The sequence below is a fragment of the Leptosomus discolor genome, chromosome 5, assembly GCF_034619465.1.
Source record: "Leptosomus discolor isolate bLepDis1 chromosome 5, bLepDis1.hap2, whole genome shotgun sequence".
Taxonomy (NCBI): Eukaryota; Metazoa; Chordata; class Aves; order Leptosomiformes; family Leptosomidae; genus Leptosomus; species Leptosomus discolor.
The window spans coordinates 7,669,542-7,690,056 of NC_141395.1; the positions used below are offsets into that span (position 1 = coordinate 7,669,542).

General features: G+C 43.4%; 1 protein-coding gene across 2 annotated transcripts; it reads right to left on the minus strand.

Moving 5' to 3' along the window:
• Positions 1-874: 874 nt before the first annotated feature.
• Positions 875-17,346, minus strand: UBXN4 (UBX domain protein 4). Of its 2 annotated transcripts, none has more exons than XM_086465455.1 (13): positions 17,261-17,346; positions 10,431-10,533; positions 9,508-9,536; positions 8,549-8,667; positions 7,783-7,945; positions 7,252-7,354; positions 5,619-5,673; positions 5,304-5,468; positions 4,388-4,515; positions 3,241-3,343; positions 2,762-2,893; positions 2,213-2,421; positions 875-1,503 (listed from the first exon to the last, which is right to left on the minus strand). In XM_086465455.1, the coding sequence occupies exons 1-13, from the start codon at positions 17,340-17,342 to the stop codon at positions 1,365-1,367; spliced, it is 1,530 nt and encodes a 509-aa protein (XP_086321581.1). In that variant the 5' UTR covers positions 17,343-17,346; the 3' UTR covers positions 875-1,364. The 2 variants fall into 2 exon arrangements, with proteins under 2 accessions (XP_086321581.1, XP_086321583.1); XM_086465457.1 differs by having other exon boundaries at positions 7,252-7,360.
• Between the last annotated feature and the right edge of the window lie 3,169 nt (positions 17,347-20,515).

Here is a 20,515-nt window from a genome sequence, read left to right on the forward strand (position 1 = left end):
ACTTGCTAACATGTTTCGGTTTTTTATTAAATAAAGCCTAGAGCACCAGGAAAAGAAACCTAGTGCTCATCCTACTGCAACAGTGTCGGCTCCCCAGCATTTTGGTGTTTGCTTACCAATTTTAAACAAACTAAATTTTTTCTACGTTAACTCTCTCTTTTCTCCCAATGGCATTAGTGATTTGATTTCTTAAAGACAAAAGTAAAATTGCCCGTTCCTATCTGCATCATCCACTTGAACTTTCAGCTGTTCTCGCTTCATCAGCTCCCCTTGGATGATGAAGGGATCTGAGAGCAGCCCCTGGCAGCTCTACAGCTTCCTAGTGTTTTTAAGGCAAATGAGTGTCTATACTGGTGAAAACTGATCCAGGAGAATGTACTGTTCTAGTGCAGCTACTGTATTTTTCTCCCCTCTTTCCTTTATTTCATAATACAGTATTTTTTAAACTTGTGTACCATAAATTATTAAAAAAAAAATGGAAGTAGCCTCAGTACTTATGCCTTCCCGTTTGAAACGAGCGCACTACTCCCTTCAAGCTCCCTTCCCCAGGCAGGGGCAGCAGCACAGCATGCCTGTCGCAGTTAGGTCTCTAACACAGAGAGGCACAGTACTTGGATGCTCCTCCTCACCCCTCTGCTAACAACATTCCTGTTTTACATGACAGAGACCCATCTTTCTTCCTTCCTGTACCACAGCCTGGACCCAAAACACTTTCAGATGTGTTTTACCAGCTCTTCATATGAACAGCTCCTGCGTAAGGTCATTTAAACTGGAACACAAAGCTTGTCCGCCGTATTTTAAATTTCAGTGCATGATCCTAACTGCTTGCTTCCTTGTGACACAAGTGTTTAAGAGGAACTTCACAAGAGAATAGTTATGTTTTCTGGAAAATAGTTTATTGAGTGCTTGGGGAATTAAAAACTACAAGGTTTTGCTTGCAGTTGCAGGAAGCAAGAAAGAAGTTAAACATAAATTAGTTACCTGATTTGCTACTTGTAGTGCTTCTGAAACCCTCATTTTAATCAATCATTGCCTACCTTGACCTTTATATTAATATCTGGCCCTTAAATTTATGTAGCAGAATACTTATAGATTAAAAAGTGCCTTCCCGTGGCAGTAGGGTAACGATTATGAAAGCTGATGGAGATGTTCAGCCTTTTTAACTCTCTGCTTCTAGCCTTCAGCTGCCCTCTCCCTTTCTCTGACTTCAGTGACTTTATTCCCTACTCCACTGCAGGAATAAGATTTAAGTAATTCAGTCAGTGTAAAATAAGCCCCACTTGTCCAAAAGCTTTAGTTGACTTAAATCAAATAAGAAAAAAAAAAAAAAAAAGCCAGATGGTGATTACAGCCATTACTCAAAACTACATTTGTTGTGTAGAATTTCCATTCCAAGTATTGTTTTCATCTTCTCCATCGTCTTGAGTCCTCAGTCTATATATTTTGCCTTCTTTTTTGAAGTCTTCCCCCCGCTTTTCCACTACTCGTTTCCTGACTGCTTGCCTAGGGTACAAACGACAGTGACATTTGACAGTGTCCCTGGTAACAATTACACACGAGAAACAAATGCAATAAATAAAAATCATGCATCCTTCCTTCCCTTACCCCCAGCAATAGTTGTCTTCAGCCCTTTGTTTCCTTAGGAAGCAATACCCAGCTGAAAATTTGTCACTTTGCAGTCAGACAAACTGACGGAATCTTGGTTGCCCTGGAAAGCCCCTGTCAGTGAAGCCATACGTGGCCTAGCGGCACTCCTGGTACAGGGCACTTATTCTCTAGGCCATACAAAACCTTCACTGTCAAAGTCAGACTTCAGTTGTCCGAGTTTCTTGTACCACCATACTGTAACTATCTGACATCTAAGTTTCAAAATCCTCTCCCCAGCAGTATCAGCTGGAGGGAAGCCCTCATGTGCAGTTACAGCTGCGTTCCCTACCCATGAACGGCTGTCCAAGACAATGCTTTGTCTACTCTAACTGGGCACTGAAACAAACAGCAAGGAGCTTGCTTAATCCCACAGCTGAACACTGAGAACTCCTGGTCAGAGCTGCCAGGCAGATGACCAGCCACCGGGTTCACCCTTTTAACCAGGTGGGAGGATGGTGGCCAGAAACTCAAGGAGAAGCAGCCATTAAGAGACAGATCCAGTCCAGCTCCCCACTAGGAGCTGAAAACAATTCCAGCAAGCAGTCCGAGAAGCAGCTGGGATTACCTGCTTTGCTCAATGCTGCCAGACGCTGGAGGATTTGGATGGTCTTGCTGGTGAGCTGATCTCACAGTGGGCTGGGAGGGGGGTGGACTCGTAAAGAGGAAGTTGCTAATAAATCTCCAAACCGCTAAGAGGGGATAAAGTATTGTGCCCAAGAACTTCCACAGATCACCGCCTGAAGCCTGAACAACAGAAGTAGCAGGTCTTCCCGCCTGGGAACACATGAACACATAAAGCAAACTGTCAGGTATTAAAGAAGTCGTGCACTCGGAGACAGAGCATTTCATCCTTAATTTAGAAGCAGCTGAGCAGACACAAGAAACAAATTTGGTTACACATGAGACAAGTATCTATGCCACTATTTATCTGCTTCAAAAAAGGCCTCTTCCAAATCAGTCCTGACAAACATTAAAGTAATTCTGCAATCTTAGACAGGGAAAAGACCAAAATTCAAGCCAAATATTATCAGGGACAACTAACAGCAAATACACCGCTACAGTACTGCTCTTTGCAAGAAAATGAAAAGTGAACAAGCCAAAAGCCAACACCCACCGGCAGCAACACTACCGAAGCACTGGGTGCTAACTCTAGCTCCAGTAGCTTCTTTCCATAATCTTCTTTGGTAAACTCCCTTCTGGGAAACATCGTTGCCAGCGAAAAGTTGCCGTAAGTGTTACCGACGGTCTGTGAAAATAGAAAGACAACATTTGCTTTGTCACTGCTCACTTTCACGAGCTGCAGATTTGCCAGCTGAGGATACCTTGCCATATTGACCCAAGAGTTCTGTATCAAACTATCTCTCATCTTCATACAGAGAAATGGAGGATTTTCCATATCCTGCTCTCTCTTACTAATGATACGCTGCGGGAATACAAAGGCAGTTGGTGGCACTGGAGAAGGCTGCTACCAAAAGCCCCTTCAAGTAACAAAAAGGGAAGCGGTTGATGACAATTCCACAACGATCAACAAGGACTTGATGCTACAGCAAGCTGTAATCAGCACATAGCTGAGAAAACAAAACACCACTTTACCTGTGCAGCAAACTGCCTCGCTTCTTCCAGCCGGGCTTCGGATGGGAACTGGTTAGTAAAGGAAGATCCATCTGGGAGGCGGAACTGAATCCTGGCTATTGCACTGCAGGACACGTATCGGGGTCAGTCAGCACACGAACAGTTACAGACAAACACTCCTTCCTGGGGCTTTAGCTTGGTAGTATTGAAACGTGGAAGAGAGGGACAGTCATCCTACTCATGGCAGCGCAGATGGGCTGCAATACAGTTTGGACCCGCAGCTGATAACCACCTGCTTAGATGTCACAATGCACGTCCTCTGGTTTTCATCAGAGTCCAAGACCCATCACCATTCAAACAAGGTATTTACATTCATCGTGCAAAAAGAATGACTAAGTGAACGAAACATAAACCATATGTCTTATGTAGCCAGTACCACTTTTGTTCTTTTTTCACATAAAGTTGGACTAGGAGGGCACAGACAGTCAGGATGGCTTGGCAAGTAGTTCTATATTCAGCTAGCTATGGCCCAGCATTGCTGCTGGAGTTTCCACACCAACACAGGCTGCTACTCCTGTGCTTGCCCGCTGTTCAGGGGCAGTACCAGGCTCACGGAGGCTCCATAACTCCACGGAAGGTCTCTATATAGGGTAGAATATTGCTTAAACAGTAGTGCTGGGCAAGGGAGGGGACAGCTTGACATCGACAGCTGACGACCCCAATCCAGCCTGGCTGAATCCAAGCCAACTGCACACATAGCCAAACAGCCGGGTCGGCACCACGCGCCCCAGCACAGTTCTGACATCATCTTGTCATTCCGTCTAGTCATGACCTACCACATCCTCAACCTCCCTCGTTCCCCGCCTAGCCCATTACACATGCTATTTACACCAAAGAACAGACAGAGAAAGTTCTCATCTAACTGAAGTAACGGCCAAGGAAAGGTGCTAGTGTCTCGTGATCAGGAATGTCAACAGGATGGAAGTTATCAGAGAACATAATATTCATGTAAATAGCTACAAATAAAGAAAGGCGACTTTTTGTGTCACTGTTTAAACAGTTCAACATGGCATAAATTAATAGATTACGATATGTATTAAATCTTTTTGAAGTTTAAGTTTCTTTACCTCTCCCCAAAATATACACTTCTTTCTCTACAGCAACTCACCTTCGCTCCTTTTGAGATGCTTCTTTTCTGGCCTCTATTTCAGCCTGTTTAGCCTGAAGAGCTGCAGCTTTTGCAGCTTCTGCTTCTTCCTTCGATTTTGCAAAGCGAGCTGCTCTCTCAGCACGATCCTATGACAGGACCAAACAGAAACCTTAATTTTTACCAGAAATTGTAGCTTAATATTCATTAAAACAGACAGTTACAATCTGAACTCAACTACGAGAAAAGACAGTAGCGCTGCAAAGAATTGTTTACTGTCAAACTGCACAATCTCATGTCATTACTCAAGATGACACACTTTTCAACGAGTCACTTCATGCAAATAGTTGTTAATAGATGATCTTCCCATGCAAGTTTAACACGCCAGTGAAGACAAAGGGGAAAAAAAATCTTCTGACAAGTAACACTATTACAGTACTAAGTGTTCTAGGCCAAAACCTAATAATGAGGAGGGATTTCAGTTCTTGTGAATTGTTTACATCCATATATGTACACACATATACACAAACTTAGAAAAATCCTCACCACCTTTTTGAGATTAGTGGTCTTCCGCATGTTCCACAATTAAATATTCCCTGTGCTTCTGTTCCAGAACCATGCTTAAATTGCAATTATTTTTATGTCTAAATGATAATTTTCCACTGGACTCAAGCCACGTGACACAGAAGTTGGTACGTCCATTCAGATAGAAAAGATCATCATAAATATGAAAGCAGAAGGTTCATTTTATACACAGGAAACGCTACATTAACCCCAAACACATGAATCGTTACAATAGGAGGCCACAGGATTCCAAACAGAAACACAGACAACCTTTCAGAGCTTTACCAACTGACAAAATGTATCCTTTTTGTACCCCAGTGCCCCTCGTGAGAAAGAGAAGCAGCAAGCTATCTTCCAAAAATGAAAAATTTACCATTGCAATCTGCTGCCTTATACGCTCTCTAGCCGCCTTCTCTTCTGCCTTTTCTCTGTTCCGCTCCTCTAACATACGTTTTGTCAATTCTTCTTCCTGTCGTCTTTTGTACTCCAACATTTCTTTACCAGTTTTTCGCCGTTCAATTTCTTTCTTAATTTCTTTCTGAATAAACAACAGACACATAAAAATATGACGTGAAATTGCCTTGGACAAGAGCAAGACAAGACTGAAGTACATTTGTTTAAAAAGAAATTAAGCGTTTATTCAAATCAGGGTACAGAACAACTGCAAGCTGGTTTACATTTGTGTTACCTGTTCTTCTTCTTTCCTCTTCTCCTCTCGTCTTTCTTCAAGCTTTTTTGTTATTCTAAAGTTAAGAAGGAAGTGAAAAGTCTTAGTATTGCAGTATGGGTTACGAACGGTTTAAAAGTTTAACGAAGCGTTTGCCAACACTGGCAGCAGAGCGGGCCACCTGACAGCGAACCCGAACTGTAACACCGAGCTAACACCCAGGGCAGCAGGAGGGACTCCTCCACATGCGGGTGTACCGTCCATGAAAAGATGAGGTGGTGATTCACCACCAGCTTTTAACGGAGCTCTAACGTACTCCTGCTGTCCTCTGCCGCTCAGTAAATGAAGAGCCTTGCATCTTACTGTGGAACCAACTCCTAACACGTACAATAAGCAAATTCTGTTTATGATCTGTGTAACAGAAACACCGAAATCTCAATGTCTCCTTAGCTGTTTAAACCGTCTCGTTTCTTCTGCACATCGCTTCCTAAAATGGAAAGCAAATAATATAGAGCACTGACAGAGATGCACATGCATCTGCGTGATCTACCCAGAAAGGTGCCTTACAATAAGGATTAACTTAAAAACCCATAGTAATTCACAACATATTTTAAGTCTAGGGAAAGCGCAGGCACGACCAAAGAACACCAGAAGTCAGATAACCAGAAAAATCTTGTTTGCATAGTAGCTGTATTGCTCTTACAAAAAAATAGTTGCTACAGAGCTTTGCCTCTGTTTTCCCCTGAAAAAACGCTGTAGATATATGCAAATATGGTACAATTCAAGATTAATGCACATTTTAAACAGAACTTTGGTATTTGTAGTAAAATATTGACTGCATTTTCTTACTAGTAGTAAGTAAAAATTATATTTATTGTCCAACATCTTTCAAAGAAAACTGAAATTAAATGTGAAAGTTTAAAAATATATTTTAGCAGTATAAATAATCCTATTCCCTAAGTATATATCACCAGTTTTAGATAACAAATAGTATGTCTTACAGATGCTACGCTAAATCTTATACTTAAAAACAATTTAATTAATGAACCACGTACAGTACCAGATGCTTCTGGTCACCATATTTTAAAACACTAGAACTCATCAGACCTCGTTGCTGTTCACTGATCAAAAGAAGAGTCTCAGAACAGGGTTCCTCTGGCTTTTTCAATATGCCTAGGCTACAAACAGTCATCAAATAGACAAAAAGAAATAAGATGGCATCTCTGCACGAAACCTAGGTTAGCACTTTATTACGCCACTTTCAAGTGCTTTCAGTTCAATGTTTCACTCATCAAAAACTTGCAGCAAACATATTGTCTGTATTCAAGTTACATCAAAGGTGAACAGTTATGGTTTTCCAGTTCACCTCTTCCTTTCAGAGTACGTAAAAAACGAGACTAATTTAAAAGCTGGTTTTGTACCAACCCTAGTCAGACATCTAAACAGAAATAATACCACATACACGTTTGCTGCATGGTAACAGAATGAGCACCAAAATCCTGTAAGTTAAGCCTGTTTGTTCCAAAAAAAAAAACCAAAAAAAACCAAAAACAAACCCAAAAAACCAAAAACCAAACAAAACACCCCCCCCCAACAAAACGGCTTCCAGAGAAACAAACACAATACATGAGGAAGTCTGCAAAAGGCGACTTACCTTTCTACTTTCAGTGTGAGATCATTCACAGGCTGAGCATCACTCACTTGTTCATCTAAAGAATTAGTTGCTTCCTGGCTTGCTTGACCTGAATTTGCTCCATCTTCAAGTGATTTACGAGAAAGTAACGCATAAGAGAAAAATAAGAGGTGTGTTTCTTATCGTAAAATATTATGATGCTCATTGTTAGCCGCAATTCACAGCAGCTAGGATATATTAAGGAGATACAAGGTTCTGCCAGACTCACCCCCCAAAAACCAATTTGGTTTCAGGTTACCAACCTGGAGAAACTTTTTAAACCGAAAGTGTGCACAATTTTTACTGCATTATAAACCATAGATTTCTCACTCACTTCTGCTCACAACTGAGCAGAATGAGAAGTTATTCTTCCTTATAGACTTGCAAGAAGCGTTCTGGGATACCCAACTTTTTCCTCAACAAGTCCACTCAATATACCGCCTTTCACGTACCAGCATATAATGACTTAAGAAGACTATTTCAAAAGCAAGTGTTTATGTAAAAATACATTACCAGCAGAAGGTCTTATTGTCTCAGACACTACAGACTCATGAGAGTCACAAAACTCTACTGCTCTGGATTGCATATTTTCTGGAGCACCATCAGATTGAGAGGAAGGACAGGGAGCTGATGACTGACTTCCATTTTCCAAAGGCTGCCCTTTTACTGTGTGCATCTAAGAGATTGGGGGAAAAAAAAGACCAGACCATGAAATCTGGAGTATTTTCCACGGGTTAAAAGGTCAAGACTTAACTGTTTTTGGAGAATCAGTCCTACTTAAAACTAAAATGATCACATACTGCTGAGTGTGATGCAATCACACATTTAGTATTTTTTCCTAATTTTAGTCTTACGCTTGAAGTCAACAGATACAACTGTCTCTCTATGTTCCATAGCTTAATTTTATCAATCTGTATTACCAGACAATATGACAAAACCATGTATGAACTGTATTGAAACAATAATCAGCATGTCATTCCAGCTTAGAGTTCTTGATGTTTTTCTTCAATACCATAGGTAGGTGCTACATAGATGATCTAAACCAATCTGTGAGACCAAAAAAATAATGTAGTGCTTTTGCAGAGTGCTTTCCAACCTTTTCCAACCAGTTCACTTTGTGTACTGAACTTCAGTTTGCAGATTGTGTGGTTGGAAGGCTGTAGAGCCAGTAATTCATAATTCCCCAAGGCACATGCTGAAGGCCAGGGACACCTCTTGCCTTGAGCATGTGAGCACACCCCACTCAATCTGAAAGATCCAGTCTGGCAGCAAGTGTTACCTGTTTAACTTTATGGATTCTGGTAACAAGCTCTTCAACAGAAACACTGCCAGCAATTACTTCCAAAGGGATTCCATTGTCTCCTATGAAAAAACTCGATGGAACACACACTACGGGATCTGCACAGCAACAGTTAAGGGCAACAAACTACCAAAGTTTATAAAATAACTTTAAAAGGGAAAGCAGGAGTCCTTCCTACACAACCTTCTCGCCCAATATTCCATCTCCACCTGGTCGCCAGCAGTCAGTGTCAAGGGAGGAAGACGCAAACAAAAATGCCGGAAAACATATTGTTGAGTGTGATGCAATCACATATTTAGTATTTTTTCCTTTAAAATGCCTCAAGCCAAAGAATATTTTTCGCCGGCACACGTATCTGCCAACCAATTATGCTTCGACTTGAAAGACTTTGTTTTAGTGTGAGACAACATCTTAGGCAGACAATAATGAATTCTTTACAGCACTAAGAAAAGCCAAGTTAAGGTACTGAATTCCCTTGCTCAGCATCATACAGAATTCCTGAGCTATATGCAGTGACCTACTTCAGGCAGGCAGATGTACCTGTGTATCTGACAGAACCCAATCCACTGCTTGTTCTTCCTCCTTGGCAACGCTGAACTCCAGCTTACAAGCAGTAAAGCATTGCTACTTGTTTTCTAATGCTGGTTAGCAATACCAGTGGGTTATTTTGTTTACATAAAGCTTTGGATAATTTTCTATATGGAGAACTACATAGGATTAACATTAAAAAACCCAACTTGTTCACTTTCTCTAATAACTGACAGCAAGTTTAATACATAGATGGTATCTTTTAACTACAGTTTATTGCATATTTTTGTGCCACAAGAAGTATTTTTAATAACATTGCTTGTATATATTTTTCTTAAGAACAGTATTAACTTGTAAAGAGCAGTCATCTATAATCATAATGCAGCATCTGAACTGATCTCAAAGGATACAGATTTGAGAAAACTGCAGGCATGCTTCACTGTTTAAAAGAAAAGATTCATTTAGGAGGAGCAATCACTTTGCAACAACTTTAGATTAACAAATTTAGATTTAGACTTAATCTAAAGTTCACCAAAAAATAACTGTCCTACTACCACCCACAAAGCTATTTAAATAGTTGAGAGAACACTAAGAGCAAATTTGCCCTGCATCTTCTCATTAACATTTTGCATAAGTGTTGACATGGTGACAGCCCCTGGTTTATCACAGGTGACTGTAAGATTTAGGGAAAAGTGCTAAGAAGCAATTCCGGAAAAAGACATCTTAAGTGCAAATAATACAGTAAGTCTAATAAAATGTCTATAGAGCATTGCAAAATAATACCATTTTTGGAAATGTCAGGGCACTTTCTGCACATGGACTGGAACACTTATATATAACAAAAATAGTCGAGTAATTTACCCAGGAACTTCAATGCTTCTCTGTTCTACATGTTATAATACAATAGAGACAAACACATTTTCTCTGGGGCTTTACAGATTTTTATCTTTCTGAATTCATGACAGTTTTTAAAGTTTGTTATGTAACTTGGCAAATCAAGAGCTGCCTCAAGAGTACTTGCATTTTGATTCCGGCTTTTTTTACATAACTTTTGTGTCTCTTCCTGTTGAAAAGGGACGACCTCAAGCATACTCTTACTAGTACTGAAACACAGTCCAAAATACACAATGAATATTCTGCAGAACACAACAGTAAATCTGGAAATTTTGAATTTTCTCAGGCTCTAGTGGCTTCAGGAGTACTGAATTCACTTGTGCTCTGGAGCCTTGTATTTAGACTACCTCCAAGTCCAGGTGAGGACTTCAAAAGCCTCTTAGTCTCATCATCATCAATGAAAGACTGTGTAAAAGACAGAACTAGAACAGGATCAAACCTTTTGGTGTCGATTTTAATAGCGACAAAACCATCTGAGGCAGCTTCAGTCACCTTCTCATCTTCCCACCTTGCAGCCATCTCAGTAGATTGTTCATCCTCACCTGCAAGACACAGCACAGGCGTGAAGCTAAACCCACCACAAATTCCTGTCACTGGTCTGATTTTAGCTTTGCTTCAATTACTTGAAATCATCTCTGAAAGACACTCCTGATTGTTTTGAAGTCCGTTTATCTTTTTTTTTTTTTTTTTATAATCAGGAGACAATTCAGATGATTTGCCTGGCTAACGTGCCAAAAAACTGATATACCAAAAATCCTTCCAAGCCAGCAAGTAGCTTTCACAGTCGTTAAACTGCATGGTGAGCTGGTCCAGGGCAGCAGAAGAGAGTGGACCACACAAATGGAACAGAGAGAGGGGAACTGGAGGTGATGGCAAGTCCAAAGATCGGCTTGACTGCATCATCTAACTGCCTGACTACTCAAGGACCGCCCTTCAGTGCGTGTGCCTATGCTTTAGTGGTTTGCTCCAGTACACTCATACCATGCAAGCAGATCCCCCAGCACAGAGGGAACCACTGCTCCTCCCCAACACTCAGCTTAGCTTGCTAACATGCCAAGCTATCCGCTGCTTACCCCTGATTACAAATTTAATTGCATGCCAGCACAGCAGCTAAACAGGTAAAACTGTTTTCCACTCCTTGTAAATACCTCATTCAGCCGACAAGCTTTCACAGTTTGATGCCGTTAAAAAAAAACAAGGCAAGAAGCATTTATTTGTAACATTCATACATTTATTTGTAACTTAGTTTTGGATTCTAGTTCCTGACATGAACAGTAACAGCAGGAGGGGAGGAAAAGAAGTGAGGAGCACACGGGAGCAAGAATAATAGTAGAAAGGAGCTACTTAAGAAAGGGAAAGTGAAAAGGTGCTCTCCAGCCACAAGTTCAGAAGTGTTATTTTAATCAGATGAAACATGTCAATCATACATTTACCTTCCAAAGCACTGGTTTAGCAAGGATGTGGGTTAATAAATAGATTCCCATGAATATTAACCATCTTTCAACAAGTAAAGTGGCCTGCAACCATTTGTTTATCTCCAATCTGCATCACCTCCTAGCAGCTTGGAATCGACTGTACTCTTGATGAAGAATGAGTCACAAGTATAGAAATATAGTGGTCCATTATTCAATGACAACAACAAACCATTTGTTTGCTTCATCCCAGCTGCCATTTCACACAGTATTTTTCACTTGTTAAGGATCAGGAGTTGTATGTGCAGTCCCCTGGTGAAGCACTGTTGCCTTAAGGCCATGACTGTCTGGCTACAATGCTTCTCAGACACGTATCAAAAATACACCGATTTTGGAAAAGTGTTTTCCAACCATATGTACTGATTTTTCCCTGGAAGTACTGGAGCAAGTAAGAAAGTATTCACCTCTATTACTATTATTCTACATAAGCAAGTAAATATTTATGATATTTTATGCAGGAACGTTTCCTCTTCCTTTAAGTGCAGTACTTCCAACTGTGGTCAATGGATGCAGCTGTTCTGCCAAAAGCAGTTCAGCCTCCTCCCCCATTCCCAAATGCTCAGACAGCTGCTTCACCACACACCCTTTTTCAAAAGGACATGTGCTCATCCGATTAGGCTACTAAAAATATCTAAATACTTGCCTAACACTAACTTTTCCGTACAAACAACTGCTGTAGAAAAAGAATGCTGAAAGACACAAACAGGTCAGAGACTGTTTGCAGTACAGTCTGAGAGATGGGACCCATGAATGAAAATGCTGATAGCTCACATTTTATGTGCTCTGTGCCATGAGGCACAGATTAATGTTGTGACTGCCCACAGAATAGTGGCTTATTCTCATATATCTTTTTCTTTTGATAACCCTTTCTCATTTGGGGGTTAAGGTTCATTTGTTACAGTTCTGTAGTAGTAATTATAACCTGTAACGAAAACTGCCAGGTCACAGGAAAAGCATCAGAAAAGTCAAGAGGTCAAGCTGAACAGAACTTGACAATTCATAATTCTGCTAAACACTGAGCTATAACAACCGCCTCAGAATTCTCTTCCCAAGACTCTCACATTTCTTACGTTTCTCAAACAAAAGCATCGCTTTATTTCACTTACTGAAAAGACCTGTACACAAATCACAGTCACGCTTGCTCTTGTCTTAAATTTGGATAGGTAAATTTAGGTATCTACATAGGGAAAATGTATCCATCATTTCGCAAGTGATTCAGACAGTCGGAAGAGCCTCTCCTTCTGCAATGACTTCTTTCCAGTACAAGTAACTTATTCAAAACCATCACGGGTTGCCAAAGGACTTCAATTCCCCTATTCCTCAGCACGTATCAGGGAAAAGTGTTTTCAAAAGCAGCAAGATAAGCCCAGCTGACTTCTCAATGTCCAACATTTCTTAACTACTCAGTAAGAGTAAGGACCGCCCGTTCTGGAAATAACAGAAAGCCAAGATACTAAGCTGTTTGCCACCGCCTCCTTTGCTTCATTTCACATACTTAACTTGAAAAGTGCTTTGATACAGCTTGGCTACAAAATACTAACAAACAGGTTATTGATTGCAAATTGGTGGTTTGCAAAAAAAGAATCTAAAGTTATGAACAAAGGAAGCAGTGTTTCTACAAATGTTACCAAACAGAAACACAAACAGTTTAGCTTGAAATCGTGTGTGTGTCCATGTGTGTGTCCATGTGTGTCCCCCCACTTCATTTTTTCACTTCTGGTAAGTGGCTTGGTATTTTCATGATTGGAACACATCTAATGTTTGGAAAGAATAATCTTAAACACCTCAATCAGGGGCTTTCATATCAAATGAGCAATTAACTTTAGATTAATAACTCAAATAATGGGAGGAGAATTTTAACTCTGCAGGCTAGAAATCATGTACAGAACAGCTCTCAGCAAGATACCAGAGACATGCACCAGACCCGTTTCAGGACCAGGAATACTTTTTCGCTGTGCAGCAGCAGAACCTACCATCAATTATCTGGTACCACAAAGTGACTCATGTGGTCCCCAAAGACAACTTCCTTGCCCTGTGTGTACAGAAGCCTCTAATCTAACAGCTCACCTTAATATTTACAATCCGTTCCGTAAGGCAGACACGCTCCACCTTATGCTCCCTGGAGAGTATGGAGCAACCCCTTTTATTGCAACTTCCCGTGAACTCAACAGGATCTTTAATATGCTTACACAACTGCCTCACCAGAACATGCCATGAAGGTTTTAAACCTGAACTAAAAACTGTTAGGATTATAGCTGCAAACAAAAACGTTAAAGAAAACTGGTCGAACAACATGCAATTGCAGTCACAAACAGCACCTCATTGTTAAGATAAACAGCCACATTATTCCTTGCTTGCCTGGAAAATATTCAAGAATCAGAAAGAATAATCCAGTTCTTAATTTTCTAGCACTTGTTCAGAGAAGTGCAGTGAAGAGGGAGAGAGGGACAACAGATGGTAGCAGAAACCAGAGATGGACCTACCAGAATTCGGTTAATTTTGTCAAGGCTGTATCTAGTAACTACCCTCTGCAGTGGCCGCCCTAAAATTACATTTCATTCATATTTTCCGTTTCTCTCACTAACATTTTTCCTTTATTAATTTTTGCCCCCATACACACTACTGGACAAAGTGTACAAAACAAAACAGAAACACCAAACACTTCAGAAAGTGTGTTTTTCTGCTCAAAAAGTTGCTTTCAAATGTTTTGTGTCTGGTGCTTACAGGCAGGCATGTAGTGTGAAGCCTCAAAGGTACCATCACCACCAACTGTGCGGTTTTGACATGGATCTACCCAATCAGCAAGGCCCATTATTGCTAGCATAAAAATAGACTATTTTTTCAGCACTCTGCATCCTTCAGGCACACCTGCCTCCCTCCACACATGGTGAGAAAGTATGTCCTTGGGCTTCCCCTTCCCAGCAGGCACAGCTGAACTGCTTCGTGACCAGCTCCGCCACAGGTCAGCTGTCCCGATCCCACCGTTCTGAGGGCAGGCCAGAACTCGGCACAACTCTCCAACTCGTTCACGTTGGAGATACAACCATCCAAAGTAACACTCTCCCTTTTTCAGGACTCATAAGAACAAACAAAACAAATCCTTACAGCATACTACAATGTCAAAACTAGGTTACATTCCTGCAAACATAAAGTTATCTCTCCACTCTGTGTATTTGCCTACTCCTACATGCACCCAGTCCACATTAAGAGAAAAGGCCAGTTTTGTGTACAATTTTCATTTCATAAAAAAATACTGGAAATAAGTGACAATGTGCACTCCTCAACCCCATAGGTATGTATCAAGCTCAAAATACTCACAGGTACTGAATTACTATTAAAAAAATCTTTGTGGTGGGTTGACCCTGGCTGGATGCCAGGTGCCCACCAAAGCCGTTCTATTACGCCCTCTCCTCAACCAGATACAGGAGAGAAAACACGACGACAAGCTCGTGGGTCAAGATAAGGACAGGGAGATCACTCAGCAATTACAAACATGGGCAAAACAGACTCTACTTTGGGAAATTAATTTAATTTATTGCGAACCAGAAGTCATGAGTAGGCTAATGAGAAAACAGAAACTAAACCTTAAAACACCTTACCCGCACCCCTCCCTTCTTCCCAGGCTCAATTTCACTCCCAGCAGCAGAGGGGGATGGGGAACGTGGTTGCGGTCAGTTCATCACACGTTGTTTCTGCCACTCCTCCCTCCTCATGCTCTTCCCCCGCTCCAGTGTGGGTCCCCCGCAGGGTCACAAGTCCTGCGAGCAGCCTGCTCCAGCATGGGCTCCTCTCTCCATGAGGTCACAAGTCCTGCTAGGAGCCTGCTCCAGTGTGGGCTTCCCACGGGGTCAGCGCCTCCTTCGGGCACCCACCTGCTCCGGTGTGGGGTCCTCCACAGGGCATAGGCAGGTATCTGCTCCAGCGTTAACCTCCATGGGCAGCAGGGGGACAGCCTGCCTCACCATGGTCTTCACCACAGGTTGCAGGGGAATCTCTGCTGCGGTGCCTGGAGCACCTCCTCCACTGACCTTGGTGCCTGCAGTTGTTCCTCTCACATATTCTCACTTCTCTCTCCCAGCTGCTGCTGCACAGCACTCCCCCCCCCCCCCCCCTTAAACACGTTATCACAGAGGCACTATCACCATTGTTGTGGGCTCAGCCTTGGCCAACAACGGGTCAGTCTTGGAGCCAGCTGGCATTGGCTCTATCAGACATTGGGGAAACTTCTGTCATCTTCCCAGAGAAGCCACCTCCGTGGCTTGCCACATAAACCAAATACAGAGCATCTGAAGCATCCAAGAAATTCAGTAGAGAACTTTTAACCCCAAGTAGGGAACTGGGGGGAAGATCAGCCTTCACACAAGTCACAGCACATCACGTTTCACAAGTGAAGGTGTCCAGTGTTGCAAAACATTGGCGTCAGGAAGTCCCTCGTTGTTTACCACCTGGCTTTCCATTTAATTTCATACAACATTCTATGATCATCTCATTATTGACTATGAAGGCAAAGAGCTATCAGGTAGGTGCTGCACGTAAACACACTAAAGCATGTTTACGAAAAATAAATAAATGCATAAAAATGCCAACGGTAAAAGGCTTTCACGTCATAGCACCCACCTGCTGTCATGATTCGCAGGCTTTAAGATGCTGCCTTAAAGCTGCGTACAGTATCCCACCCCTTCCTCCAACACCACCACAGCATGCTGTGGGCTGAGAAGATCTTGATTTCTAGCAGTACGTTTACTGCCCAGTAGAAAATGCTCTTCTCCAATTATAGGGGGGGTTGTGTCAACAAAGGAACTTAACAGCACTTTTCTGCTCACATCGCCTTTGGGAACGAAGTTCTCCTTGAAGCTAAGCGAATCCCACAGTTCAATAATTCTTAAGGGAGCAAAACTAGCCACATGTTTGGTGTGGTTGTGTTTTCATGAGGCATCTGAAAAACTTCAAGCCACAAGCACTTAAGGCAATGTAAAAACAAAAGAAACAACACACACATGCACAAAAACACAAGAAAAAAGTTACAAGAGTCCATCTTATGTCCTCCTCTCCCTTTACTCATGCTCATTTCTCCAGACAGAAAGGCTATGTACGCAAAGACAACGCGAGTTTCTACAGGTTTCTTCAATTACCCTTCAGTCACAGAACAAACAGGATAGGCAACTCAGAAGAAAAAGGACACTGTACACCAGGACCCAAGAAAGTCACAGCAGTAAGAACGGAACGCAGGCTTATACAAGGGCATAACGAAGGGAAAATCTAAACATCGAAACAAGCGATCTCCCTGCCCTGCAGCAGCGCGTAAAGCCGCGATACACCGTAAGGAGGGCCGGTCCAGGGGCTGGGACACCTCTCCAGCAGGCCACGCTCCGCCGGGCCGGGCGGCGGGCACTCGGACTGACACAGCAGAAACCACCGCGCGGCGGGAGGGGGAGGCAGCAGCTGGCGCGAAGGCGCTGCGGAGCCTCCGTCAAGCTCCGCCCGGGGGCGAGCGAAGGAGCAGCGCCGGCTGACAGGGCCGCCGGGCCCACACGGCGGGGCCGGCTGCGGGCAGCGGCGCCCCACGGGGCAGCGGGCGGGCGGGCGGGCGGGGAAGTGCGACCCACTCGGGCGCCGCCGGAGCCCGGGGCCGTCCCGGCCGGTCTGAGGGACGGCGCCGCAGCCCAGAGGCCTGCCTGAGCGGCGGTTGCTGCCGGCCCCGGCGGCGACGCGGCCGCAGGCGCTGTGTCAGCGCGGCGGCGGGCAGAGGCCCGGCGCCCAGCACCATTCCCCCCGCCCCGGCCGGGCCGGGCCGTACCTGACACGAACACGACGAAGACCGAGCTCCGCTGCTTGGCGGCGGCGATGGCGGCCGGGATAGAGCCGCCGAACCACATCATGGTGCCGCTGGCCCCGGGCGCTGCGAGCCGCCGTCATGCGCATGCGCCTCCGCCGCCGCACCAACGGCCGGTGGTGCGCGTGCGCCGGCGGCCGCGGCCCGACGTCGCCTTCTGATTGGCGTCTGCGCGCGGCGCGCGCCCGCCCTCGGCCACGCGCTGGGTGGCGGCAGGTTCGCCTCGGTCGGGCGCCATTTTGTCTCCGCGGCGCCTCGCGTGGTTCCGCGGCAGAGCCTCGGCCCGGAGCTCGGCCCCACGGCAGAATGTCTGAGGAGGCTCGGGCCAGCGGCGGGGCGAAAGGGGCCTGTGAGGAGAGGGTGGCCACCGTTAGCCCTGGCCCCAGCATCCGCCCCGGGGAGTCAAGGGTGCGACAGAGGGGAAGAATGATGGAGGAGGTAACCTGTGTGACAGAAATCCACGCTAAATATGTTAAAAGTAGAGGGTGTGGCATGCGCAGCTCCGCCATGAAAGGCAGGAGGTGAGGCCAGGATGTCCTCCCTGCTCCCCGGGGAGTCGGGCTCTGTGAGGGGCGGCGCGGCGGTTATGGCACAGCCTTCGTGGGGGCACAGCCACCGAAGGTCAGACAGCCTCTTCAGTGAACATCTCACAGGAGCGAGGGCAGGACAATTTCTCTGAAGCGCTGTGACGATAATATTTTGGAAAAAATGCTGCACTTAAGTTTTTCTGAAACAATTAGGACTGTGACTGTGTATTCTGAGTAATATTGCTGAGGCAGATAGTGTCAAACATTTGAAGGCCAAAAAATACACAGTCTCAGCCTGGAAAGCTTCTCACTGTTGTACTTTGTGTAACCTGGAGTTTTATTAGAAAAGTCACTGGATAATGACAACCAAAAAACCTACAAAGGTATAGTGAAAAAGGGCAAATCAATTGTTAACAACGTACAAAAATTGTTTTACCTCTCTCAAGGTGCAGCATGTGGGAAACGTGTCACAGTTATCCTGCTCACTGGGTAAGCTCTGTGTACACACACACTGCTTCTGCAAGTTTCTTAAGGAACCATCAGAACACTGTAGCTTTTCTGCTGGCACAGTATTGTATTTTATTTCTTCACGGCACAAAAGAGATTTAAGAACAATGCCAAAGGTTGGATGGTGTTAAGTTAAACTATAAATTTTTGTGGAGATGAGCAAAAAGACATGTGTTAGGCACGTGCACATAGAGGAAGAGGTTGTTTTGTAATGTGTCTCAGTATCTTGAGGTCAATGGAGACTTCGGATGTGTTGTGCATTCTCGTGGCATTCCCAACAGCTGCAGCTTGCATCTATTGTAGCTCATTTGAAATCCTAATTTGGAAGCCAAATTGCATGAGAAGGGTGAGTGAAGTGTTCAACACCATATTTTTTAAAAATTATTTTGCAAATATTATTTTCAAAAATTTCTATACCGCATCAAGCAAGGAAGAGACTTTGTTTGAATGTACAAATGGAAGGGCTTAACTGATGACTGGATAGGTAACTTTTGTGAGGATGTACAATCTTTTACGTCATCAGGAACTATGTGTATTACATCCTCAAAGAATTACAATTTTAAAAGTACAATTCTCTAATTGTAGGGTCACTGAGTTGCTGCTGTGCCATGTGCCTCTGCTGCTGTAATTGATCTGATAGCCCCTAGAGCAGGTGTCTCTGGAAAACAGCAGAGGTCTTCGTAGGCCTAAGAAAAGGGAGGGGTAACTCATAAGTAGAAAGTTTTATTGGAAAATGAGAAAGTACTAATTTGATGGCTGAAGCGTTACCCAGAATTCAGTTCTTTGGTGCGCTACCGAGTCCCTGGCTGACTTAAGCAAATGTTGTGCGTGGGTGTTTGTGTAGATGACATCTATTACTCTTGTGGAACCATCAGCTCGTTTGTTAAAGTGAATACACAAAACCAAATTCAGCAATCAGTATGGGAAACAATGCAAGACAGTAATTTACATTTTAAGAGATTTTTTTTTTCCTCAAAAACCAGCACAGATCTACTTAGATTAAAAAGGAAAATATTTTCATTGGGCAATTTCTTTTTTAATTGCCCTGTTGCTTCACACTAATCAATGCTTCATTAACAAATCAAAGTGTCAGTTTAAGCCAAGTATAAAGGCAACAAATCGAGTAAACATGGAGACAAGCTCTGGTGTATTTCCTAGTGTGTATAAATCATGTGAGGGACTATCACAGCATGCTTGATAATGCTGTTTCTTAGAGTAACTGATTTGGAAACTGTAAGAAGGGCAAGGCTGTGCTTCTTGCCAGTCTCCCTAACGGACCCTACACCTAGTGCAGAAGTTAGGCTATTAGAAAGAAGCAGAACGCCAGTGTCTCCCCTCTCAAGGTCAAACTGACGTCCTCTCCAATTCAAGTACGATGTGCAATATTGGGCTTTGGTTTTTCTTTTTGTTTTTTTTTAAGTTAGCTGTCAAGTCATTTTAGGAACTCAAATGTAACTGATCACTGAGGGTGGAAGCTAGTCCATACCAGAGCCAGCTTCTGGCATGCGTCTGAAAAATGTCCCTACTGTCAGCACGGTGCGTTGTCATCAATCTCTAGCCTAACTCAGATTCTCAGTTAACTGAGGCACGGGGACTGAATTAAGAATAAACCTCGCTGTTAAGCATCATCCACAGCAGCACAGTTTATAATTTATGCCAGTTTTAAAAGCATACAACTATCAGCAACGTACAGATTTTCCTATATAGCCCTTTGGTTTGCAGCACCAGTCTTACCTGACATTCAGGTTTCTCTCCCAAAGTGCAGAAGCAGCTCATGGCAGTTGCAGGCTTCCCATATAATGGCTATGCTCCTGGGCTTTAGGAGCAAGACCAAAAAATGAAAAAACCCAGCAAACACTGAAGTGTTTGTGCCCTGGACCAAATTTTAATGCTTAATCACCTCTTAAGCATGATCCACTTTCAACCTGACAAAATTTTGACAAACATTGCAAAACATAAAGTAGTTACAAGCAGGATAAAAAATAAACCTTGCTAATAAGGGGCTGCCAAACAGAGTCAGGTCCAAACTCCAGCCCTGCAAGCCTAAACACATAAGGAAGACACGGAACTAAAGGGGGATGGATCATGCATGTCGTGGTAAGAACATAATTGCACACATTTTCATGTCAGCCAAGAGGCAGCTTCATTGACACTGGACCTTGCATCTGAAGTTTTCAGATGTGAC

Coding starts and splice junctions, on each gene's coding strand:
- UBXN4 (XM_086465457.1), bottom strand. CDS start 17,342: ATGATGTGGTTCGGCGGCTCTATCCCGGCCGCCATCGCCGCCGCCAAG. Junction 8,668..9,507: donor CCTGCAGTTTTCTCAAATCT/GTATCCTTTGAG, acceptor GTTGCTGTGCAG/ATCCCGTAGTGTGTGTTCCA. Junction 5,674..7,251: donor CTCACACTGAAAGTAGAAAG/GTAAGTCGCCTT, acceptor TCTTAACTTTAG/AATAACAAAAAAGCTTGAAG.